Here is a 25,645-nt window from a genome sequence, read left to right as displayed (position 1 = left end):
GCCGCCGCTGCCACGGGTGCGGCACGGACGCACCGTGGTGCCCACCAAAGGGACCGCTGGAACCCATCGCTCCGAAAAAACACCGGCACCGGGGTGGGCTCCAGCCCCGTCCCAACCCGGCGTTAGCACCAGGGTCCGAGCACCGCTCCGGCACCGCCTCCGCGCCGAAACCTCCGCCCGCTCGGGGCCACGTACGCAGAACAGCACCAGTACGTCAGGCGGGACGGCGCCGCTTCCTTTTGGGACAGAAAAAGGTTATTGCATGAGTCGGGGTGGGGGCTCCCCCCCGGCCCCGCCGGCCCCCTCCACGCGGCTCCGGAAAGGCGCGGCGCGTAAGGCAACGTGGAAGCTGATGTCTCGACTCCCCCCGCTGTTTAAAAGCACCATTATGAAGTCGGGTTGTACAGTAGTAACAGTACCTTTTATATATATATATATCTATATCTCATATCTATCATATATATATAAACTGTAAACAAGAGGTAACAGCGGCTTCTAGATTTGCTTTCTTCAAGGTTTCCCGTGTGGTAGGCACCCAAAATATTGTAGAAAAGGTGTGAGTGTGGCGTGCGCGTGTCCGCCGCGTCCCCGCCGCTGCTTCTGCTCCGTGTCACCGCGCGGTGCTGCTGGCAAGGAGGGAGGGAGGCGCGGGCGCCCGGCTCCGAGCAGCAGGGACCCAACGAACGGAAAAACCCAGCCAGAAAAGAGCGGAAAACGGAAAAGGTTTACCCCGAAAAAAAATTAAAAACCGTTTTGGTTGGTCGTGGTTTTCGTTTCTTTCTTTCTTTCTTTTTTTTCCTCTTTTGTTTGGTGTTTTTTTCCTTTCATTTTTTTTCCTTTTGTTTTTTGTCTTTTTCGATTTGCTTTTTACTCTTTTCCTTGCTTTTGCTTTGTTTGGTTTTTTTTTTTTTGCTTTTCCTTTGTTTTTTTTTTTCACATTTCGTTTTTCCGCGTTTGATTTTTCCACAATTTTTTTTTTCCCCCACGTTTTGTTTCTCCATATTTTGCATTTCCCACATTTTCTTATTTTTTTTCCTTTTGCTTTGTTATTACACATTTTGGGTTTTTTTTCCCCCCTGTTTTTCACATTTTATTTCCATCCTCTGTTTTTTTCCACATTTTGGTTTTTTTTTTCCAGTATTTTTTTTTCCACATTTTGTTTTGCCATAATTTGGTACTTTTCGACGTTACGATTTTTTTCCTTTCATTTTCTACTTTCGTATTTTGTTTTTTCCTTTTGTTTATTTCCACGTTTTGATTTCCCATGTTGCGTTTTATCCGTATTTTATTTTTTCCTTTTATTTTTTGTTTTTTTTCCTTCTGTTTTGGGGGCTGTTTTTTATGTTTTCTTCCTTTTTTTTTTTTTGTCCTGGTGCAATTGATATATTTTTTTTAATTTTTTTTTTCTCCTGGTTTTAAATAGGCTGAAAGCTGATCGTTGGGGATGGGGAGGCCCCGAGCCCTGCGCTCGGGGAGGCGCGTGCCGGCGGCCGCCGCGCCGTGCTCCCGTCTCTCTGCTGGGTGCTGGCTCTTCTCTCGCTCCGCGTTGTCTCTTCTCTTGGCATGGATGGTTCGGTTCCGACGCGCTCCGTGGCACAGTCCCCGTCCGGCTCTCCTAAACGCAGGCGAAGTACTCCTTGAGGGGCGCGAAGAGGTGGCGGATCACCGGCACGCTCCAGGATCTGCCGAGCAGTCTCTGCCGGGCCAGGCGGCTCATGTTGGACACGTCCGTGTAGTGCACCGGGAAGCCGAACACCCTGCGGGACCGGGGGACACGGGGTCAGCCGGGTGACAACGGGGCAGAGGTGGAGGTCCCAGGTGCCACAGAGGTACGGCACATGGGGTTGTGCCGTGGAGCCCGGGCAGGTGGAGCAGAACTGCGCCACAGAGGCTCAGCTTGGTACAGAGCTGTGCCATGACGGTTTGGTACGTGCTGTGGATGTTCAGCATGTGGAACTGCACCACGGAGGCTCAGTGTGCAGTACAGTGCCTCAGAGGCTCAGCAGTGTGGAGCTGTGCCAGGGAGGCTCGGCACGTGGAGGTGCCCCCCACCACCCCCCACCCACGGTACCTCTCCATCTCCGTGCACCACAGGATGTCTTCCTTCTCGTTCATGAAGACGGGGAAGTGCTGGTCTTTGCCCTGCTTGATGGAGTTGGAGCGAGTGGTGATGGTTCGCACTTTGCTGAACTGCAAGAGGCATGGGCTCAGTGTCACCAGGCGTGGCACCCAACGGCAGTGCCATCCTCAAAGGCACAGCCAGGCACCAAGATCCCCAGAGGATGTGGCAGAGCCCCCGTGACCCCCATGGGCTGACCTTGGCTATCCTGCCGTGCTCCAGGCACTCCTGGAGTTCCAGCTTGTCATTGACCGTGGACGCCAGCGGCCTGGGAAGGACAGAAGTTGGCATGGGGTGGCAGCGTTGTCTCCACATCCCACGTGGTGGCTTGCAAGGAAGAGTTTGTTGGGTCCCCATGTCCCATGTCCCCACATGGTGGCTTCCCAGGACAACTTTGTAGGGGACGGCTGCAGCCATCAATGCCCACTGTCCACGGGGCTTTTGGGAATTTAGGGGCTGCAGAGCCATGATGGCACCCAGCAACAAATCCAAGCCCTCGGGGCAGCCTCAAACTCACAAATACACACATACACACGGGGTTGGGGGGCTCTCACCAACCTGTTCATACCGGGAAGGTTACCCCAGAAGTACCGCGCCCGGTGCGCCGCAGACACCTCTTTGGCATCAATCATGACGGGGTTGGACTGGCAGAGCACAGAGAGGCCGGGGATCACCAGGGGCTCTGCAGGGCCCGGGGTGCCCCATGGGATGGGGATATGGGGAGGCACTGACCTCGAGGAAACGTGAGATGTCCCTTTTGTCGCTCACCCCCATGGCCACCACGTTCTCAAAGAGCCAGAAGAAGGGTCGGTCGTCGCCCTCTTTGGGCCGTGCTTCATGCAGGAGGCGATAGAACTCAAAGAAGAGGCGCCCGGTGCCCTCTGAGCAGGAGAGAGTAGGTGTATCAGCACAGGGGGCAAGGGGAGTGACAGGGGGATGTGGTGAGGGGACATCGCAAGGGGGTCACTGACAGAGACACATTGATGGGGAAATGGGAAAGAAATGTGAAGGGGACATGGCAGGGGGACACAGTGATGAGGACATAGTGATGGGGACATGGTGAAGGGAACTGATGAGAGGACACAGTAAGGGGATGTGGCGAGGGGCACAGCAAGGGGACATAATGAGGGTGACAAGATGTGGAGAGGACATGGCCTTACCGTACAGCCCCTTCCTGGCTGGGTTCACAATAGAAAGGTCGTTGCAGGGGCTGCCCCCGATCACCAGGTCGAAGGGGCCCCACTCCTGTATCTGGGGGAGGAAGCACACAGTGAGCTGGGGGATGCCCCACAATGTGGGGATGCCATAGGACAGTGGGATGGGGGGCATGGACCCGGGGTCTGCCCTGTGTTGCAGGGGACATACGTGTTTCTGGGTGACGTTTCGGACGTCGCCGACGTACATGATCTTGCCCTGGTGCCTCACCATGCCCACGGTGATAGAGTCCTCACACACCTCAGAGGCAATGTAGCGGTCCACCTGGATGCCCAGGTCCTTCAGCACCAGCAGGCCTGTAGGCAATGGGGCCAGGTTGGCGAGCAGTGGGACAGGGTGATCTCAGCTCACCTCTCTGTCCTATGTGTCCTGCCCCATCCTATTCCATTGTGTCCCGTCCTATGTCAATTCCTTGTTCCATCCCATTCCATGGCAATACATCCCATCCTATCCCATCATGTTCTATCACATTATGCCCCATCCAGTTCCATCCCATCCCATCATATCATGTCCTATCCCATTATATTCTATCTAGTCCTATCCCAACTCATCAGATTCCATTTCATTCCACTCTGTCCCATTTCGTCCTATGTCCCAGCCCATGTCATTATGTCCCATCCCATCCCACCATACTCCATCACGTCCCATCCCATTACATTCCCTTATGTCCCATCTTGCCTCATCCCTCATATCCCATTGTCACTTCCCTATCCCATTCTCCTCCATTCAAACCCATCTCATCCCACGACATTTTGTTCCATCCTATCCCGTCCCATTATGTCCCATCCCATCTCTTTCCCTTATGTTCCATCCCATGCCACCTCCCCACCCCATCCCATTCTCCTGGGGTAGGTGGGTGCCCCCAGCCCCACAGACCCACCGGTGGCAATGCCATCGAACAGTGACAGCACACGGATGGGCTTCCTCTTCTCAGCAGGGACGGGCGGGTACACCTTCGGCGGATCCTACAAGCAATGGGGCACGGGGATATGAGAGTGGGGCAGCAGGGCCACGGGATGGGGAGAGAGGTCTATAGGGTGATGGGGGGCACTCACAAACTCCTGGTCGTGGTTGTTGGCGAAGAACATCTGGAGGCGTGACGGCCAATCTTCACGCCGCCGCAGGAGCCCATAAACGCCCTTATGGCCGCACATGTAACAGTTCCAGGGGTCCTCCTTGATGGCCGCCTGCGCAGCCCCCGGCCCCACCAGCAGGTCCACGCACTCCACGCAGAAACACCTGGGGTGGGGGGGGCACGTGTCACTCACGCACACTGCGTTGGTGACAGTCCCCGTGTGCCGTCATCTCCTCCATTCCATCCCTACCGGACAACCCCTTCCCGCTGTGAACACCCACACTTTGTGGGGCCCCTCCAGCCCCACAGAAGCACCCCCTCCCAGCTGCTCCCCCACCTGCAGCAGTTGTTGTTGCCACACATGAGCACCTCGCGCCCGCCGCAGCAGATGGTGCAGTAGGACTGGTATCCGTCGTCATCGTATTGGTACGCGCACTCCAGAAAGCAGTTCTGGGGGTGGGGGGCACACAGTCAGTGTGGGCCCCCCATCCCACAGCCCTGTGTGGGGCTGTGAGACCCCCACCTCTCGGCGCATACCTTGCAGTTTTGGCACATTCCCCCGATAAACAAAGGGTGCTCCAGGGTGACGTTGAGGCTCCCGCAGGAGATGCAGATATCTGGGGTGGCACACAGGGAGAGGGGGGAGCAGTAAATCAGAGTCCCCCACGCCAGCACCCCCAGAGCCCAGTGGGACCGCCCCACTCCTTGCCGTGCCCACGCTGAAGAACCCCAAGGACCCGGAGATGGCAGCCCTTAGGGGGTGCTGCTCCAAAGACCTCCCCGGACCATGGGCTGGGAGCTGCTCAGGGCCTCCCCAGCCCCACCACTGCCAGGGGGTGCTGGAGGTTGTGTGCCATGCTCACCTTCGATGTTTCTGCATTTCTGCCGCACCTCGTAGACCAGTCGCTCTGTGTGGGGAGAGATGTTCAGGGTGAGGGAGGAACCCCTCTGTGTCCCCCACCCTGCTTGAAGGGTCCCCAGGGTGAAGGGACCTCGTTATGGGCACCCCATCATGGACACCCCACTATGAGCACCCCACCATGGGCACTGCACCAGGGGGTTCTGCATTACGAACACCCCACCATGGGTTCTCTATTGTGGGCACCCCGCTATGGGCTGCCCCACAGACACGGGGCAGCCCCACAGCACAGCCCCATGCAGACCCAGGGCGGGCTGTGGGTACCTCTGGTGCGCTCATCGATGATCTCTTTGACCTTGGGTTTCTCCGTTGTGCTTTTCCGGGGCTTTTTGGCGGGCGGGGGCGGCGCATAGGCAGCGGCTTCTGGCTCGACCCACATCTCTGTGTAAACTTCTTTGTAGGGGTTGCGCTCCTCTGTGGGGCAATGGGGGGTTGTGAGCAGGCAGCGTGGATGGAGACACAGCCCTCATCTCCACGCCAGTCCCACCGCTCACCCTCGGGGGGCTCCAGGCCCTTGGGGCCGGAGGGCTGGAAGCCGCCCAGCGCCCACTCGATCATCTGCTTGTTCTGGATCTCCACCACCTTGGAGGTGTCAGTTTCATCATTCTCGGGGCACGCCGGGAAGATCTTCCCTGCTCTGCTGCTCGCCACCTGCAAGGGAACCTGCATCACCTCCTGGTGCCACTCCATAGATGCCAGCCCCCAATTTCTCCAGCCACACATGCACCGAGTGCCCCCCCTCCAGCAGTGCCATGTCCTTGCTGTCCCCTCCCAGTGCCACCAGCGCTCACCTGCAGCACCTCGTAGATGGCTTTGCGGTACATGGGCTGCTTGTTGTAGGTGGCCTGGTGGAAGGCGCTGGAGAAGGAGCTGAGGGGCAGGAGCTTCTCCACACAGACCTACAGGAGGGGATGTGGTGGCCATTACCCACACGGGGACACACCAAGGACAGTGCTCACGGACCAGGGGTGCCACTCACCACCGAGAACTTGCCGTCCCCGAACCACATCACCCAGCGGGTGCCCTCGGCCGCCCGGCTGCGTCCCGTCATCCACCAGGACACGATGCGCCCCGGCCACCAGGAGAAGCCACGCAGCTTGCCCCACACCAGCTCACCAATGCCAAAGCCCCGACCGTCCTGGGGATGGGGGGGTGGACACAAGGAAGGGATAACGTTAGGGCTGCCCTCGAGTTGGCCCTGGTCCCACACAGCGCTGGTAACGTGGGCCGTGCTCACCTCGTACTCAGGCTCGTCGTCGGCTGACTTGGATGTGTTCTTGTCAACGGCGTCGGCCACCACAGGCTCAGGCGTGGTGGCCACGTTGGGCGAGGCGGGGTCGGTGGGCTGCTGTGAGGCGGGGGGGCTGGCCTCCTCCTCCTTCTGCGGCTCGGCCCGCGGCGTCTCCTCCACCACGTTCATCACGGCAATCACTTTTGCCTTCTTCTCCGCCTGGCAGGAGAAAGGAGGTGGCAGAGCAGCCTAGGAATCCTTATCCCATCCCAATGCACCTACCATATCCTCACCTCATCGCGTCCCATCCCACTGCATCTTCATCCTGCTGCATCCTATCCTCATCACATCACGCTGTAACCTCACTCTGCCCCATCCTCATCCCATCCATCTCCCATCCCATCCCCACCCCCCTGGGCACAGCCTCCCCCCAGCACCAACCCCTGGGGGCTGTGCCATGTGCACATGCCGCTCCCCCTCGTTCTCATGCCTCAGTTTCCCCCCCCACGGTTCACACCCCATGGCCAAGTTGGGCCAAACCATGCCAAACTCAGAGAAGTTGGACCGGGTTGGGCCAAACTGTACCAAACTGAGCAGAACTGGACCAAACGCTGTGAAACTCAGTCAAGTTGGACCGAACCGTGACAAAGTGTGATAAAATCCACTAAGCTGGACCACACCATGCCAAACTCAGCCAAGTTGGACCAGACTGAACCAAACCGTGCCAAACTCAGCTTGAGATGGACCAGACCGGACTAAAACATGCCCAACTCCACCGACCTGGCCAACCCGTGCCAAACTCCGCCGAGCCGACCCGGATCAACCCAACCTGTGCCAAACTATACCACGCGGACTTCAGCTCAAACCGTGCCAAAACTGCGTGCTGCGCCGAGCCGTGCCGTGCCATCCCCCTGCCCACCCCACGCGGCCACCTACCCATGCGGACTGAGCGCTCCGGCTGGACCGAACCGAGCCGTGCCGTGCCGAGCCGAGCCGGGGGCACGGCCGGCGGTTCTTTGTCTGGGAACTCCGGGTCACATGGTCCCAACCGGCCCGGCTGGTTGGCTGCGGGGCACCCGGCTCGGCCCGCCCCCCCGCACGGCTCGGCCCGGCCCGGCCCGGCTCGGAGCGCTGCCCTTTGTCCCGGCGCTGCGCTCCTTTCGTGCAGCGGTGCGGAGGGACAAAGGGGGACGGCACGGGGGGGCCGGCTCGGCTCGGCACTGCGCCCCAAAGCGGCTGCGGGAGCCTCGAAGTGCGTCCCGACAGCACCACGTCCCCAAATGCACCCCAGAGTAACTCCGGGCACCTCCAAGTGTGTCGCCAAACAGACAAACGTCCCCCACGTGTCCCCAAAGAGACGCGTGTCCCCAGCTGCACCCAACCCATCACCCCGAACTACACCTCCCAAACACCCCAAAGCCTATCTCCCAGTGGCCAGACGTCCCCTCATTGTCCCCAAGGAGCTGGGTGACCCCGAACGCATCCAACTCAGCAGCACCCCAAAGCAAATCCGGACACCCCACACTGCGCTCCCAACAGCCACACGTCCCACGGATTCGCAGCCCCCCCAGCCCCACACCGTGCCAGGCCACCGCCTCCGTCCCAACGCGTGGGGACCCCCCAGGGCTGACACAACCCCGGCACCCCGAGCTCCGACCCCACAGCCGCGTCCCACGAGGGCAGAGAACCCCCACACTGACAGCACCCACCATGCCACTCGCTCCACGCGCGCCCACCCCCGCGTATCCATCTCCGCGCGCCCTCCCCCCACGCGTGCCCGCCCCCTTGCATGCCTGCTCCCACGCGAGCCCACTCCTGAGCCCCCAGGCCACGCTGCGGCCGCGCCGTCTCTGCGTGGCAGTGGAGTCGCGGCGTGGACGCAGCGTGCGCTTGGTGGTGGCACCGCCGGGGATTGGCTTTGCCATGCGGCACCGCGCCATGATGGAGGAGCACAGCTCTCGTCGGACGAGGGATGAGCGCGGAGATGGAGACGGAGACGGCTCGGCTCCGGGATGGGACTGACGGGATGGGGTCGGGGTGCCAGCACCCAGCCCAGAGCCCACCCACCCCCCCACCCAGTGTCCCCAGCGCGGGGCTGAGTCACTCAGGGCCCCTTTGTGTTGCAGATGGAGGGGACAAAGGGAATGGCCGTGGGCCCCGGGCAATGCAATGCGGGCAGAAGGGGACGGGGTGGGGGTGGCAGCAGGGCTCCCTGTCCTGTCCCTCGTCCCCATCCCCGTCGCCCATCCCCTGCTACCCCCACCCTGCCCAAGGGTCTGGAAATCTGAGATCCACACAGCGCAGGAATTCCATGGCAAGGGGACCCCGATGGCACAGCGACTCCATGACATTGGGATCCTCATGGCACGGGAATTCCACTGTACGGTGGCACCAATGGCACTGGGATCCCCACAGAAATTCTGTATCGTGAGACTCCATAGCACGGGAACCCCATGGCACAGAGACCCCCACAGCACAGGAATTCCATGGCATGGAGACATTGCAGCATAGGGTCCCACATGGGGCCACCACGGCACAAGGACCTCCATGGAGTCGGAATTACATGGCATAGGGACACCAGGGCACAAGAACCCTCGCTGTGCAGGGATCACTGTGACACAGGAATCCCCATGGCATTGGCATCTCCATAGCGCAGAAATTCTATGGCAGGGGGACTCCACAGCATGGGGATATAATGGCACAGGGACCCACATGACACTGGGATCCTCATGGCACGGGAATTCCTCAGCATGGGGATTCCTATGGTACAAGGACCCCTATGGCACAGAGACCCACGGTCACCCCCAGCACAGGGACCCACAAGGCACAGGGACCCTCTCTTGGGAAGAATTACTCAGGTCCTGCACAACACCCAGGAAACCCAACAGAACTTGGGCAACCACGGCACGTTGCATAGTGAGAGGATCTGCACTGCCCACGTTGGGGGGACCCCAGGATCCAGGAGTGACACAAAAAGCACCCGAGCAAAGTTTCTGAGGAAAAAACATTGCAAATTCTGCTCGGGGCTGTTCTGCCTTTGTCTTGGCAAGGAGCAGGGCAGGAGAGGGAGGAAATGTCCCATCCGCTGATCATTAGTGCGGAGATAAGCAGAGATAAGCAGAGATTGGCACATCCCTGAGATGAGCAGGTTGGTGAACACGCCTTCCTGCCCTCAGGTCACAGACATCCTGTCCCCACCCCATCCTCATTCCAAGCCATGCCATCTTATCACATCCCCATCCCATCGCCATCGCCACTGCCATTGCCAATGTAATTCCTATCTCCATTGCCATCCCAACCCAATGAAACCCCACACAACACAACTCACCCCAACTCCATCCCCTTACCATCGCCACTGCCATCATCATCTCTATCCCCGCTGCCACTGCCATGCCCATCCTCATCCCATCCCATTTCCATCCCATCCCCATCCTGTTGCCATGTCCCACCTGCACCCTTGTCCTATCCTGTTCCCATCCCATCCCGTCTCCACCTCCACTGTCCCATCACCATGGCCATCCACCTGGCCATCCCCATTGCCATTGCCATCACCATCTCCGCCCCATCCCCATCCTTGTCATATCCCATCTTTGTCATATCCCATCCCATCCCATCCCATCCCATCCCATCCCATCCCATCCCATCCCATCCCATCCCATCCCATGGCTGCCACAGTATTACCAAGCCATACCAATGCCACGGAGTGGTGGTCCCACCCCCCAAGCCCTCTCCTCACCCCAAAATGAGCAAACCCTGAGGGGGTGCAGCTAGGGAAGGGGGACACTGTCCCCTTTGCCAAGGGCACGTTGTGCCCCTGCTGCCACCAGCTCCAGGTGACAACTGGCAGCCGGGCTGAGACCCAAAGGGAATGATCTGAGTATGGCTCAGCCTTACACCCAGTAATGAAAAGAAAACACTTCGTCTTGTTAGAAAAATAAAGGAATTACATGCGGCCAAACCCAGCAGTGTTGGAAAGATGGATTTTGCTTTTTTGCTTTTTTTGTTTTAGCATTTTTCCCCAATTATTTTTGGCTGCTGAGTGCTGCTGGCTGACCTGAATCCATGTTCATTTGGCAAGGGAATGTGGTGCTTGGTGCAAGAACTGCACTGGGAGCATGCCAAGCCCCACGCAGGACAGAGAGAGTGGGGTGGGACTGCCACCAGTGTCCCCCCACTGCAGAGGGGCTGAGACCCCTCCAGGACACCCGCAGGGCAATGGGCTGTGGCCTCACCTTGCTGTGCCTCTGGGGACACCAAGGCTGTGCCAGCTGTGCCCTGTGCCCCATGGGGCTGCAGGGACACGAGGACACTGTGGCCACGCCAGCTGTGCCCTGTGCCACTACGCCCCATCTCCACCACCCCCAGATCCCACTCAGGTTCCAGGAAAGCCACAGCACAGCCCCTGTACCCACACCACGGCACCATCCCGGTGTTCCTAAGGCCGGCGTCACCCGGCTGTCACCACGTCCTCACCTCTCTCTTCCAGCGTGCCAGCCACTCGTCGCGCTTCCTCTTGCTGATGTAGTAGGGGTCCCCGGCCTGGAAGGTGTGCCGCTGCATGGGGCGCTGCCGCAGGCTCGACTCCCAGCCCAGCCCGCCCCGCAGCCGCCCGCGGGAGCCCTGCGGGGAGAGAGCAGGGTCGGGAGGGGGCAAGTGTGCTGAACCCCCCCCTCCCCACGCGAGCACACTCACACACGTGTGCAAACACGTCCGTGTGATGAGCGCTCACACACTTACGCGCCTCACAAACACGCACACGGAAGCACACACACACACGCTGATGTGCGCACACACTTGCCTCCATTTTCAGGCTGTCGAAGTTGTTTTCCTCCTTCTCCTCCTTGCCTGCACACAGAGCAGAGCAGCCATCAGCGCGGTGCCATGGGGCGGGACGCGGGCAGGGCTGGGGGGCAGCCCTGGCTGTAGGGGGGGCCCCGGGGCGCGCAGGGGAAGCGGGGCCGGGGTGGTTTCCTGCGCTCTCGGCCCCTCGCGCAGAGCTGCAGGTACGCGCAGAGCCACTGCCGGGAAAGCAGCTAAAAATAACCCCACTGTTTCTGGGGCTGCAAAACCACCGGGTGACGCGGCTGCGGGGAGGGGGGGAGCGGTGACACCGGCTGGGCACCGGCACCGTGTCTCTGCGGGTCCTTGGTGCTGCGTGCCCAGCTCGCTCGTCCTGCCTGCGGGAGAAACTGAGGCATGGGGTTGGGGATTGCTTGTGGGGATACTGAGGCCCAGGGACCGACTGAAGTCCCCACAGGCCTGCGTCCTCAGCATGGGGGCAGAGCAAGCTGCCAGCACGGGGTGGCATGGAGGGGACAGAGCGGTGGGTTTCTTGCTGCAGAGCTCGAGCCGCAGGGTATGAAAGGGCTCTTTAATGCGGAGGGGAAAGGGCAGAGGAATATGAGCCCCCGGCAGGGAGATGAAACCCGAGCGCAGCTGCTGGCAGCCACCCCACTCCCTGCAGAGGGTGAGTCACGGGCTGGCCCTGCAGCCAGGTGCAGCGAGGGACTGCGCGGCTCCGGAGCAGCCTGCAGGCTCAGCAGGGGATGCAGGTAGCTTCCCCAGAGCTGTGTGCAGACAGCTCGTCCCTGTCCCCCACTCACTCAGCTCCACCTCGCTCAGCCCCTTCCCAATCTGCTTCCTCCCCATCTTGCTCATCTCTGTTCTCATCTCACTCACCTCCATCCCCATTGCTCATCTCTCTACCTGCATCCCCACTTCCACCTCTATCTCCATCCCCATCTCAATCACCTCCACCCTCATCTCGTACATCTCTGCACCCATTTTGCTCATCTCCATCCCCATCTTGCTCATCCCCAGCTCCATTTTGCTTATCTCCATCCCCATTTCCAACCCCATCTCCATCCCCATCTCACTCAACCCCTTCTCGACCTCACTCACCTCCATCCCATCTTGTTCATCTCCATTCACCTCCATTTATCTCCATCTCCACCCTCAAACCCACCTCTACATCCACTTCCATCTCCACTTCTACTCCCACCTCCATCTCTATCCCATCTCCATCCCCATCTTGCTCATCTTCACCTCCACCTTGCTCAACTCCATTTCCATCTTGCTCATCTCTACTGTTCCTACTTCCCTCCATCCCCATCTTGCTCGGGGCACCCAGCCCCACATCCCAGCCCTTTGTGAGATCCCCAAGGAGAAGACCCCATGGCCTTGATGTCCCATGCCCAGCTGGGCCCCATCCATGTGCCTCCCACCAGCACCAAGGGTGCAGGAACCGGCAAAGGGACCCTAGCACCACATCCCACAGGCACACCATGCACGACACCTCCGAGGCACATGCAGGATTGCCATGCAAAGCAGCACAAGGACGCAGCACACGCGTCGGCGCATGCAGGAGGACGTCCCTCTAACCCTCCTGTCCCTTTCCCTCCCACGAGGCATGGAGCCCTTCTTCCTCCTCCTCTTCCTCCTCCGGAGATGCCGCCCGTTACCCCAGCAGGGCGGGCAAGGGCCGGGGGTGCCCGGGGGCTCAGTGGGTGCCCCTGAACGCTCAGATCTTACTTTTCTCTGCGGCCTCCAGGAGTTTCCTCCTCCCGCGTTTCTTCTGGGGGTCGGAAGGGGCCAGCTCACCCTCATCGGCCGGGGCGTCCAGGCCCTCCTTGGGGGTGCAGCGGCCATTCTCCAGCGCCCGGCCCGTCTCGCCATCCGCCAGGCTCTCCGTCTCATCCTCCTCGGGGCGCCCGCTTTTAGGGCTCACGCCGCCCTCCTCCGCACCCTTCCACTGTGCCCCGTCCGCCTCCAGGTCCCCGTTGGGCAGTGGCTCGGCAGGGCTGGCCTCTGGGCAGGGAGGGGGGCACTTGGGGACGGCCGCCGTGTCTTTGGGTGTGTCACTGCTTTCCACCTGCAGAGAAGGGAAAGGATCGGCGATGGGCACGGGGATGCCACCACCCGTCTGCAGGCTGCAGTCCCTGTGCTCTGGCCACTGTGTCCAAAGACACCTCAGTGACAATTTGGGGACAAAAAATTGACTGGGTGAATAAAACCACCGAGTCCCAGCTCCTGCACGTGAGGTTGGCAGGGCTGACAGAGCAACACAAGGACGTGGACACATGGATGTGACATAGTCAGAACCGGGATGTAGGACCACGGCACCTTCAGGACCAGGATATGTTGTCATGGAAACCTTAGGACCAGAACACACTTATAAGTCACCCTCAGGACCAGGAGATGCTGCCACAGAACCATCAGGTGAAGGACACACCAATATGGCACCTTCAGGACAAGGATGCGGTGCCACGGGACCATCAGGAGATGGGACAAAGATCAGGACACATGGATGTGGTACCACAAAATCCAGGACGCACGGACGTGGCACCACCAAGATCAGGATGCAGGGAGGTGACCATGAAGACCAGGACATGGGGTTTAGGAGTCAGCCATCTTTGCGCTCAGTGACTGCTTGGGCACCTGTGGGAGGTGGTGGGTGAACATCTTTGCATCACTCAAAGGTGATTTGGTTTTCTTTCTCTTCTCTTCCACTTCTCCTCCGTTTATTAAACAATTTCTATCTGACTCAGGGGATTTCTTGCTTTTACTCTTCCTTTCCTCTTCCCCCGTCCCACTGCGTGGTGCTGAGCTGCTTACAGCCATCAACCCACAACACTCTATAGGCATTATTCCACAACACCCTACAGCCATTAACCCATTCTGCCACAACACCCTCAGAACAAACAGAAATAGGATGTGACGTTGTGAGGACCATGATATGCTGCCATGACACCCTGAGGACCACGTCCCCCTGGCATGGCAACCTTGGGACACTGACACACAGCCACAACACCATGAGGAGAAGGAAATCCCACCATGACATTCCCTGGACCAGAAAGCACAGACCTGAGACCATTAGGAGCATTCTGGTCACATGGACATGACACATGCAGGACCGCAACACACAGACATGGAACCTTCAGAATGACATCACGTGGATGTGACACCCTCAGGACCAGAACACATGGACACAGCATCTGCAGAACCACAACGCATGGACATGACACCCTGAGGACCACAACTCATGGACATGACATCCTCATGATGACGGCACATGATGGCACCCTCAGGACCATGACACATGCATACAGTATCCTCAGGACCATGACAAATGGACATGACCACAACATATGGACACTGCACCCTCAGAATGACGTGGCACATGCCCATGACACCCTCAGGACAAGGACACATGGGCATGACACCCGCAGGATCAGAACATGTACACATGACACCCTCGGGACAAGGACACACAGACATGGCACCCTCAGAATGACGGCATGTGGACATGGCACCCTCAGGACCACATACATGGATACGGTCCCCTCAGGACAAGGACACAGGGCAGCGATGCCCTCAGGATCAGGACACACCAGGATGGCACCACCAGTCACAGTCCCAGGACAACTGAGGACAGCCTGAGCTGAGGGGACACTGTCCTGCCCAGCCGGGTGCTGCCGGGACCCTCTGACTGTCACAGTGGGGTTGGGGACAGCAGTGTGTGTGCACCTGTGCAAGAGACAGGTGGAACCAGGGGCACACGCGTGTGTGTGACAGGCAGAGACAGTGACTGTGGTGTGCGAGTGTGCGCATGTGACAGGAAAAGACAGGGCACGTGACAACAGGACGTGTGACAACCGCGCGCGTGTGTGTGAATGACAGTCTGCAACCGCCCGTGACGTCTGTGTGTGGGTGTTCATACGTGTGCGTGCACAAGGGACAGGCAGAACCCGGCGACATCCCAGTGTGCACACGCGTGTCGTGCTGAGCAAGCACAGCAGCGCCGGGGCGACGGCACCAACACCTCTTGCGTGTGCCAGGCGGCACCGAGCGCAACACCAGCGCGCCGGAGTCGGGGTGACAGCACCGACACAGCTGCGTGCGTGTCCGGCGGCACGGGGCACGGCGAGCGGGGCTGGAGGGGTCCGAAGTGACCACGGTGACTGTCAGAGCGAACGGGCCGTGCCCAGCTCGGCGGTTTCCGTGGCGAAGGAGAGTGAAAGTGCCGCTGCGTCACCGCGCCATCGCGGCGGTGCGCCGGGGCTCGGCCCCCCCTTACCTCCCCCCATCCCCTCCCCCGGTTCCGTGCACCGTCACCGCCGGTAACCCCCGTGTCGAGGGATGGACGAAAACGCAGGTACCCGGCCGTCCCCAGTGCCACCGCCCGTGAGCTCCGTCCCCGGCAAACTACACGTCCCAGGATGCACCGTACGGTGGCATGGAGCCAGCGACCGCCGCGCTGCCAGCGGGGCTCGGCGTGAGTGGGGGGTCCCCGGAGGGGGAACGCGATCGGTCTCAGCGTCACCCCACGGACACCGGCGGGACCATCGGGTGCCTGAGGACCCTCTGCCCTCCTCCGCTCACCGTATTTTCCCATCCGTTCACCCGCTCACCCGCGGGAGCCCCCTCTCCGGGCGTGCCGGGGGGGGTCCCGGTGCCGCTTACCATGGCGCATCCCCCGTGTGTGGGCACGCGGACCCCGGAGCCCTTATGGGGCCGTCTCCTCCCGGTGCTGCTGCAGTGTCCCCACGGCGCTTCCTGCTCGCCCGACCGCGCTCACTTCCTCCGCTGGCGGCTGGGGAAGGCCGGGGCAGGCGGGCAGCAGCTGCGCACGGGGCCGGGAAGGAGGGGACGCGACGCACGGAGGGAGGAACGGGGCTGGAGAGGGGAGGGACGTCGGGTGACGGAGGGGGGGGGGGGTCCGGCAGTGCCAACCCAACCGTGGCACGGGGCCGTGGGGCACCGAGCCCCAGCTCCATCCCGTCGGCACCTGACGCTGTCCCGTTGGCACCGAGCAGCCCCGTGCCCCCTGCTCTCCTGGGGACGGTGTCACGCTGTGGATGTGTGTTACCAACACCGTGGCCACCGTGTGCCCACGCGCGGGGGTCACGGGCACTACCACCACCCTGGAGATCGCCGCTGCTGCAGGAAAGCGGTGTCACCATGCACCCACCTCCCCCAGCACAGCACGGCACAGCACGGCACGGGCAGGGGCTGTGTGGGCTGTGTGGGGTGGGTGGACAATGCCAGGAAACTGAGGTGGGTGTGGGACACGCACCGCATCCCCACGCACGACGGCCTGCCTTGCACAACAACTTCTCTTGCACTACAGCTCTCCACTGCACGCTGGACTGCCTTGCACAACCTCTGTCCTTTGCAGAATGGTGCTCCTTGCACGACAACCTCCCTTGCACGACAGCTCTGTTGCATGCTGGGCTGCCTTGCACAACTGCCTTCCCTTGCATGATTGCCTTTAAACAACAACCTCCCTTACAGGACCACCTCCCTTGCACAACAGCTCTGTTGCACGCTCGTCACTCCTGCATGATGGCCTCCCTTGCACGACGTCTGCCCTTTGGACATCCATCTCTTCTTGCACACCAACAGGGGAAGGGGCCGTGAATCCACGCTGGCGCCCATCCCTGTCCCAGGGGAAGGCCCAGCCCGCTGCTGCTGCCTTCCTTCCCACCCACCCTCTTCCTCTGCGCTGCTGGCTCTGGGAACAAGCGCTGCCTTTTTCCGCACACCCCCTCCCCCCCGCCAAGGACGCAGCTCCACAGCCATGTGCCTGCAGGGGGACCGGGGTGCACCACGACCAGGATGGGCTGGGCTCCTGCCTGCTCCTTGTGGCAAGTCACAGGGGAGAGCCACCGCCATGCATGGCACCAACTGCGAGGTCACTGGCTGGGGGTGGCCTCAGGGCCACGGCATGGCACGGCACAGCATGGCTTAAGGTGATTTGGCATGGCATGGCACAGCTCGAGGTGACTTGGTGGCCCTGGGGGCACTGGTCTCAGGGCCATGGCATGGCACAGCTTGGCATGGCATGGCTCAAGGTGACTTGGCACGGCACAGCTCAGCACGGCATGGCATGGTGCTGCCACCAACACCCCGAAGCTCCTCGTCCCTGCAGGGTCCCCAGGTGCAGGGGCAGAGCCGCCCTGCCCCGGGCCCTGCTCACCTGGCTGACGTCACCCCTCAGGATACATACCTTGGAACACCTGGAAAAACAAATGGTCCTGTTACAGCCGCGCCGGAGGGCTGCCCGCCCCCTCCCCAGCTGGGGGGTCCCCATTTCTGTGCTCACGTCCCCTCCAAAGCCTGGGACTGGAGAAAAGCCCCTTGCCCCATGGGTCCCCAATGTCACCACACGTCCCCACGCTGAGAGGACAGAGCTGACACCTCTGCAGCACAAGCCCTTGGTGGCACGCTTCTGGTGTCCCCATGCCATGTGTCCTCCTCTCCACCTGGGTCCTGTCCCTCCTGCTGGTGGCATGGGATGAGCACGGCGTGTGGTGCCCAGGAAAGATGGGGGTCAAACTTCTCTGTGCCCCCTCCAGCGCCAGGAGGTGCCACTGCTGCCACTGCTGGATTCCAGCCCCAGTGTGGGGACCCCAGAGCTGCCCCTCAGAGGGTCAGAGCCCTCCAGGCTTCCCAGCTTGCTCCGTTCCTGGATAACGTCTCCCCACTTGTTCCTGTGCCAGCATTGTTCTCGCACTGAAATAGCTCCCGCCCTTCACGCTCACCTCCCGTCTCACTGTATTTATAGCCCCACTGCACCCCATGGCAGCTCTCCTCGTCCCACTGTCCCCTTGTCCCAATGTCATCCCACCACACAATGCCACCACTGTAGCATCCCCGCCCCACTGAGGCATGTCCAAGCGCAGAATTAACCCTTACTGCAGCTACAAACTTTTGCAGAATTAACCCTTATTTCAGCTGTAAACTTCTGCAAAAAGGTTTCCTGGTGTCCCACGGAGCAGACGGCGCCAGTGCTTATTGCAGCCACAAGCTTTTGCAAGAAGGATTTTGGTGTCTCAAGGAGAAAACAGTGCCAACATGCCCAACTGTGGCTACGTGCCCAACCTTGGTAATGGCCAGTGTTGTTGGGCATCCCCTCCTTCCCAGCACTCTCCCCTTTGTCACCACGTGTCCCTGTGCCAAGAGGATGAATCCAACCACCACTGAATACTTTGCCAAAAAACAGTGCCCAAAACCAAACGCTGTGTCCCCAAGGCTAGTGCCACACTGGGGTTTACGCTTTCCTGTGTCATACCCAGCGCCAGCAGCACTAGGGCTGCTCCACGGCGGAACCATTTCCACCACCTATGATCAGCAGAGCAGGGACAGCCCCACTTTGGGTTGCAGCGGGCTGTGGTTCCAGCCTGGGAGTGCCAGGGAAAGGGGACTCTGGGGATGGCCATCCCACTGGGACCCACTCCTCACCTGGGCGTGTTTGCGCTTCCGCCCGGGCCGCCCGGCCTTCCTCATGGGCGTCCCTGGCTCCTGCTTCTCCTCCTTGCTCGGGTGCTCCTCCTGCTCCTCTTCCCCCTGGGGGATGAAGACAGAGCATGGTTATGGCAGTCATAGGGCCGCAGCCTAGGCACGGTTCCTGCTCCTCACCCCACACCACCCAACCACCCCCCCCACACCCCCCCCATTTCCATAGGACAGCTGGTGGTAGGCACTCACCCCAAATCCCCACACTCCGGGCAGCTCCGAGGCCGAGCGCGGCCTACTGCTAGGCCTGAAGCCTGCGGTTGCCATGGCGACGCCACACTGCCACCACCGCGCGTGGGGCTGAGGCCTACAGCTCCGTGCACCCCACAGGGCCGGGACCTGCGCCTCTGTGCCCCAAACACAGGGCTGGGGCCTACACCTCCATGCCCCCCCACAGCAGGGCCAGCCCCCCACCCCCCAGTGCCGCCTGCCCCACAGCGGGGACGAAACTGGCACCGGGCCTATGGGCAAACGGGCTGAGGCCTATAGCCAAGGCCTATGGCGTCGGGGAGCGCTCCACCTGAGCCCCAGAAGATCGCGATGGTGGCGGCAGCAGAGGCCCAAGGCAGGAAGAGGCCGCGGAGGGGGAGCGGGGAAGGCGGGGAGGCCGGCGGGGGGGCGGCGAGGGAGAGGCCGGGGAGGGGACGGGAGCTGGCAGGCAGACAGTGCCGGGCCCAGCCGCCATAGCCAGCTGTCGGGAGAGAGCAGGGGGCTGGGGGTGCCATGCTCCTGGGGTGGTTGTGTAGGAGTGGGGGGACACAGCTGGGAAACGGGCTGAGAAGTAGGGGCACGGCACGGTCTTATGGCACCAGGGCTCGGCCTCCACGAGGCCCCAGTTTTGGGTGGGTGTTTGGGAGGAGGGGTCTGAAGATGTGCTGCTTGCTCCCCCTGCACTGGCAGAAGGTGCATTGGCACCGTGCTGGCCCTGAATGCCCCACATTGCTTGGGGAGTATGTCTTTGTGCCACCCTTACTTCAAGCACCGCTGCAATTCCCCCATGTCCCGGCTCAGGGGTGGCCCTGGGGGTCTGCTGTGGTCTCAGGGCCACAGCATGGCACACCTCAGGATGGTGTGGCATGGATGAGGTGATGTGGTAGCTCTCGAGGCACTGCTGTCTGGGGGAAAATGCGGCACAGCACGTCATGGCTCAAGGTGACTTCACATAGCATGGCATGGCACAGCTCGAAGTGACTTGGTGTCCTTGGGGGCACTGGTCTCAGGGTGGTACAGCTTGGCACAGTGTGGTACAGAACAGGGGGAGGCAGCATGGCACTGAAGTGCACTGAGAAGCTGGGGGACATTCTTGGCTGTCAAGGGCTCCACACAACCCCCAGAGCTCCTCACAACTCTAGAGCTCCATGCAATCCCTGGAGCATCACGCAGCCTCTGGAGCTCTCTGCAATCCCTGCACTGAGCCCCAGGCTGTGCTGCACCCACATGCATCCCACATGCAGGATGGACCTGGGCCAATTTGCAGGACAATGCTCCCCATCTGTATCCCTCAGGGCACTTCCACGGGGCTCAGCACCTCCCTTCAGTGCAGAGCTGGGGCACAGCACCAGGAACCCCCAAATGTGGCACGGGGAAACAGGTGCAGGGCTGCAGCCACAGTTCCAACCTCTCCCCCCCCAGCATTGCAGCCCCTTGCTGGGAGCTGAGTCACCTCCCCATAAATCACCCCGCGCCTCTGCTCCCTGGGGCTCGCCAAAGAGCCTGGCGCGTCCCTGCAGCACCACTGCTGCCAAGCAACAACCCAGAGGGAAACCACCTCCGACGGGAGAGCTGTGAGCTGAGCTGTTGCTGCTGCTGCTGCTGCATGACGCAGTGCCGGCGCCGCGCCCGATGCCAGGTCCTTGCTCCTGACTGCAGCGGGGCCATGGGCATGGGGCTGGGTGCTGGGAGCCCTGTGCTGAGCTGTTGTCATCAGTGTGACCCACAGAGTAAGGAGCACATTTCCCTTTTGCAGGGGTGACTCAGTGTGTGACGCCACGTCCCAGTGGGGTCAGGCTGGGACAGTGCAGTGTGGTGAGGTCACATCCAGACCTGGGCACCGGGACCCCAAGCGAAGGGACCCCAGGCACTATAACCCAGGCAGTGGCACTGGGCATGGGGACCCTGGGCACAGGACCAGGATGCTGAGCAACAGGACCCCATGAGATCCCAGGCACCAGACCCCAAGAACTAGGATCCCACTGTGACCACAGGCAGCAGGACCCCAGGGACTGCACCCCACGCAGTGGTACTCCACTGGGATCCCAAGCACTGTAGCCCTGGGCACCAGCACTGTGGGGTCCAGCTTGTGAGACAGAGTGCTGGAGCACCTCTGACATCCCTATGGAATGAGAGACAGCTGTGGGCACAGCAAGGCACACACCATGGAGCAGCACACCACATATGTCCCAGAAGGGGACAGAGACCCCGCTGTGCCCCCTGTGCCATGTCCTGCACTGAAGCAGCCCCCAGCTGATGGGCACAGGGACCGAAACGGAGTGGAGAAACCTCTGTGACCCCGTCCCCGTGCTGCCCGTGGCGGGCTGGCATCCAGCTGGCTGCGTCCCCGGTCCCCACGCCGTGACCGGGCCACGCCGTGTCCCAAGCACGCCGGGGACAATCCTTCTCAAAGAAAGGGCAATGCCTTCTGGTAAAGAGAGTGGGCACCTGGCTGTGGGTTCATCCTCATGTTACGGGGACACACTGCCGGGGGGCAGCCCAGGACTGCCACCGGGTTCAGGGGCTGTGCGTGCCACGTGGGGATATGGACAGCTGTCGGGCTGTCACCGTGACCCACGGTGGGGGACACCCTTCCCCACCCCACACCACTACCCCAGCCCCACTGCAGGGGTCACCCTGTGTCCCCGCAGCGGCAGCCGGCACGGTGCCCCCTCCCCACTGCCCCCACTGCCAGAAATAGCTCAATCCCCACTAATCCCCGCGCAGCTCAGCCTCTCTTCCCCCTCCCTGCTGCCACCGTGCTCCAGGGGAAGCTCAGCTATGGGGTCCCCCCAACCCCACGCCGGGGCCGTACCTTGTGCGTGTCATGCGCCTCGCGGTCCGGCGCGGGGCTGCTGGCGTCGAGGGCTCCGCTGGAGGGCATGGTCCCGAGGGGGGGGGCACGGGGGGGGGCTTGGCACCGCGAGGGGCCCCGCTGCCACCACCACCACCGCCGCCGCTGCGCTCCGGCTCCGAGGAGGGCTCCGGGAGGGGTCAGCCAGCCCCGGTGTGGGTCCCTGCGGGATGCAAAGGGATGGGGTGAGGTAGGGGGGGGAGCAGCGGCCCCCAGCCCCCCGCCGCGCCCCCGAGCGCGGCAATGATTAACACGGCACAGCCTTGACTCGGCCGCGCTGAGCCCTGCCTGCGCCCCGGCACGTGGGGGTGTGCAGGATGCACGGCGTGGGGTGTGTGGGGGGCACAGTGCGTGACGTGGGGTGCACGGGGCACAGCGTGGGGTGCGCTGAGCACCACCTGGGCGGCAGGGCGCACACAGCGTGGCACAGAGCTGCAGGGCACGCAGCGTGGGGGTGCACGGAGCAGCAGGCGGGGTGCACGGCTCACGGTGCGGGGTGTGGGGTGCAGGAGGTGGGGTGCGCGGCGCAGGCAGGGCCCCGCGGGGCTGCGGAGGAGGCGTCAGCCCCAGCACCTGTTGCTATGGAAAACGCTGCCTGCATTAGCCATGGCCGAGGCTGCTGTTGCCTTTGGCACCGGCGCTGCAATTTGTTTCTAGAGCTTTCCAGCCGCAGCTCGTTCCCAGCCGGCGGGGTGGGGGGCTGCCGGGCGGGCAGGGCCCTGCTTCTAGGAACACAAACTCAGAGCCCGGCACGTTCCTCCCGTCCCCTTGGCCGCCTGCGGCACGGGGCTGCTGCGGGGGGAGAGGGGGCCCCAACTGCTGCTGGGGCTGCAGCAATCCCCGGGGCTGTGGTGCATGGTGCGTGAGGTGGGGGCTGTGGGAGGGGGGGGGTGGTGGGGGCTTCCACCCCTCCTTGGTGCTGTTTGCAAAAAGGGGGGGGGGAGGGCAGGAGGGGGGGTACAAGCTGGGGGTGCAGGATGAGGACCAGGGCACAGGACTGGGGACGGTGGGGCGCAAGCTGGGGGTGCACAACACAATGTGGGGATGGGGGCTGCGGGATGTGGGTGCAAGACGGTGGTGCAGGATGCAGGTGCAGGGTGAGGAACGTGGACCAAGGCACGGGACTGGGGAGCAGGGCTGCAGGCTGGGGGGTACAGCACGCAGCCTGGGGCTGTGGGCTCTGCCTGGGGTGGTGAGGGCACAGGGCTGTGTGCTTGGGACGTAGGCTGGGGTGCAGTCGTCATCCCCCCCCCGCACCCTCCCTCACTGTGCACACAGCACAAGGGCTTCCCCCGGCCCCTCCCTTGCCAGCTGCCAGGGAGCCTCCGTGGGGAACCCCATCCCTGTCCCCGTTCCCATCCCCATCCCTGTCCCTGCAGCACGGGGTCTGCCATGCCCCGTGCCCACAGCTCCGGGGGATCCCACAGCAGTGGCAGCACCGGGCACAGCCACGCATCACCGCTGCGGGCGCACGTCCCCAGGGTGCCACACTGTCAGCACCACGGCACGGCTTGGCACACATTTTGGCACACGGGCACCTTAGCCCCACAGCCCCAAGCGGGCAGTGCACCCCATGGCCCCCCCCGACAGCCACATCCGCTGTCACCGGAGGCCACGTGTTGCTGGGGGACGTCTGGGGACACCTGGGGACACCCTGTGCCCCCCCCACCCTGCATCCCCAGCGTCCCTGATGTCCCCTTGTCACAGTACCTCTGAAATAACAGACTGCCCCCCAAGCCCCCACAGCCCCCCACAGGGCACACGTGTGGGACCACGGACCCCCCCCCCCCCGTGCCTGCCGCCACGCTCAGCCCCACGCCGAACCCCCCCCCCCCCGGCTGCTGGAGCCCTTTGATTCCCTTCCAGCCAACATGGTCTCCAAACGCACTAAAAATAGTTGGGCTGCGTACAAAACCCTCCGCACCCGCAGGGCTGCGGGGAAAGGAGGAGGAGAGGGGGGGAAGGGGGGGGGACACGGAATGAACAAAGCCTGGAGGTAAGGGGGGGGGGGGGAAGAACCCGACAGCACCCCAAAAACACCCCCCCTCCCCCCCTCCCAGCCCCACGGCACGCTCTTACCCCGCGCTTAGGCCACCGTCACCGCTCTCCTCCAGCACAGCACCGGGGCATTCCCTCTGCGGGGAGAACCGCGTCCCCTTCTCCCTCCCTCAATTCCCTCCTTCCCTCCCTTTTTGCCTCCTGCTTTTCCCCTATTTAACCGCCGGCGCTGACCTTACCCGGTGACGGCGGCGGCGGCGGCGGCGAAGCGGGGGGGAACGCGTCCGCCCCAAACCTCCCCGCTGCACGGAGTCACGCTCGGCGGCGGCGGCGGAGGCGGTGGAAGTAGGTTACCTGCGATGATGCACGGCGAGAAAAAAAGGAGAAATCATAGAGCTCATCTCCATCCATCCGTCCGTCCGTCCATCCATCCACCCTCCTCGTATTTCGGGATGCCGCCAGCCCCCCCCTCCCCCTCGCTCCCCCCCCCCCTCATCCCGGAGCTACCCAACAGCCATTTTAGGTGACGGCAGCAGGGGATGGTTTTTTGGGTTCTCGCAGCCGTGGAAGGATGCGGGGAGGGAGGGAGGGACCTCCCCGGCTCCCCCCGCCCTGGCGTGCTCTGTCCTAAGGTGACCCGGGGACTGCAGCGTCCCCAGCGCAGGGACGGCCGCTGCGTTGGGAGGGGGTCCCCCTGTGTGGACACAGCGCTCCAGGAGGCGATGCACTGCATGCTGAGCCCCGGGGAGCAATGCACCGTGCTATGCTGCACCCCGGGGAGCAATGCACTGCATCCCCAGGAGCAATGCACCGTGCTACGCTGCACCCTGGGGGGCAATGCACTGCCCGGTGCTGCAACGGACTGCGCAGCACCCTGGGGGGCAATGCACCCTGCTGCATGCCAGGGAGCAGAGCACTGCACAGCACTGCACGGAGCTGCAGGCAGCAATGCACTGCGCTGCTCTGCAACAGGCTGCACTGCACCGCACTGTGCTGCAGCCTGGGGGGCAATGCACTGCCCAGAGCTGCACCCGAGGGTGCACCGCACCGCGAGGAGCGAGGCACTGCCTCATGTTACACTGCTGGAGCAGCGCGCTGCCCTGCGCTGCAAAGCAACACTGCAAGCCAACGGAAAGCCACGCTGCGGGCCTAAGCGGAGCATGATCCTGCAAAGCAGCCACACCGGCAAGGGCACACACACAGGATGCCCGCGGCACGGGGACACCGGGAGGGGGACAGCGGAGCTTTTGGGGGCGCCCCCTATTCGCTGGGGGAGCTCCCGATGTGGGGGGAAGGGGGAAGGAGGGGGGGGGATCGGACGGAGCACTGTGCCACCCCCGGTGCCCGTCCCCGCCGTGAGGACCCCCCCTCCCCCCTCCCCACGGGGCCGCGCTCACCCCGCGGTGACACCGCCGACGTCACCCGGAGGGGAAGGGACGGAGAGAAAAGAGGAACTGAGCGCGGAAAGAAAACGATAGAAAAGGAAGAGGGAGAAATAAATTAAATAAATAAAACGAACAAAATACGCGAATGAATAAATAAATAAATAAATAAATAATAAATGGATGGGGTTGGGGGTGAGGGTTTGGGGCGGGGGGGGGGGGGGTTGGGGGGTAAGGAGCGTGGCACCACGCTGGGTGACAGCGGAGTGCTGCGGGGTCACTGCTTCAGCTTCAGCGTCCCGGGAGGTTGGGGGTCCGGTTGTGGGGTGGTTTTTTTTTTGGTTG

The 25,645-nt window shown here is 62.0% G+C and overlaps 1 protein-coding gene across 3 annotated transcripts; it reads right to left on the bottom strand.

Annotated features, from left to right (window-relative positions):
• Positions 1 to 1,348: 1,348 nt before the first annotated feature.
• On the bottom strand, positions 1,349 to 24,166 carry DNMT3A (DNA methyltransferase 3 alpha). Of its 3 annotated transcripts, XM_065730551.1 has the most exons (23): positions 24,158 to 24,166; positions 21,882 to 22,083; positions 18,803 to 18,907; positions 13,091 to 13,430; positions 11,358 to 11,404; positions 11,033 to 11,179; positions 6,566 to 6,778; positions 6,308 to 6,466; positions 6,120 to 6,227; positions 5,823 to 5,979; positions 5,593 to 5,742; positions 5,273 to 5,317; positions 4,947 to 5,026; positions 4,747 to 4,859; positions 4,390 to 4,573; positions 4,215 to 4,299; positions 3,485 to 3,630; positions 3,280 to 3,370; positions 2,852 to 3,000; positions 2,678 to 2,763; positions 2,318 to 2,387; positions 2,072 to 2,190; positions 1,349 to 1,757 (listed from the first exon to the last, which is right to left on the bottom strand). In XM_065730551.1, exons 2-23 carry the CDS (start codon positions 21,948 to 21,950, stop codon positions 1,616 to 1,618), a joined length of 2,805 nt encoding a protein of 934 aa, XP_065586623.1. In that variant the 5' UTR covers positions 21,951 to 22,083; positions 24,158 to 24,166; the 3' UTR covers positions 1,349 to 1,615. The 3 variants fall into 3 exon arrangements, with proteins under 3 accessions (XP_065586623.1, XP_065586621.1, XP_065586622.1); XM_065730549.1 differs by lacking the exons at positions 21,882 to 22,083; positions 24,158 to 24,166 and adding an exon at positions 19,049 to 19,138; XM_065730550.1 differs by lacking the exons at positions 18,803 to 18,907; positions 21,882 to 22,083; positions 24,158 to 24,166 and adding an exon at positions 16,022 to 16,146.
• Positions 24,167 to 25,645: the final 1,479 nt, after the last annotated feature.

The sequence above is a fragment of the Cyrtonyx montezumae genome, unplaced genomic scaffold, assembly GCF_038088225.1.
Source record: "Cyrtonyx montezumae isolate F1298 unplaced genomic scaffold, pur_monq_1.0 scaffold_13, whole genome shotgun sequence".
Lineage (NCBI taxonomy): Eukaryota > Metazoa > Chordata > Aves > Galliformes > Odontophoridae > Cyrtonyx > Cyrtonyx montezumae.
This window is presented reverse-complemented; position numbering and strand designations above follow the sequence as displayed.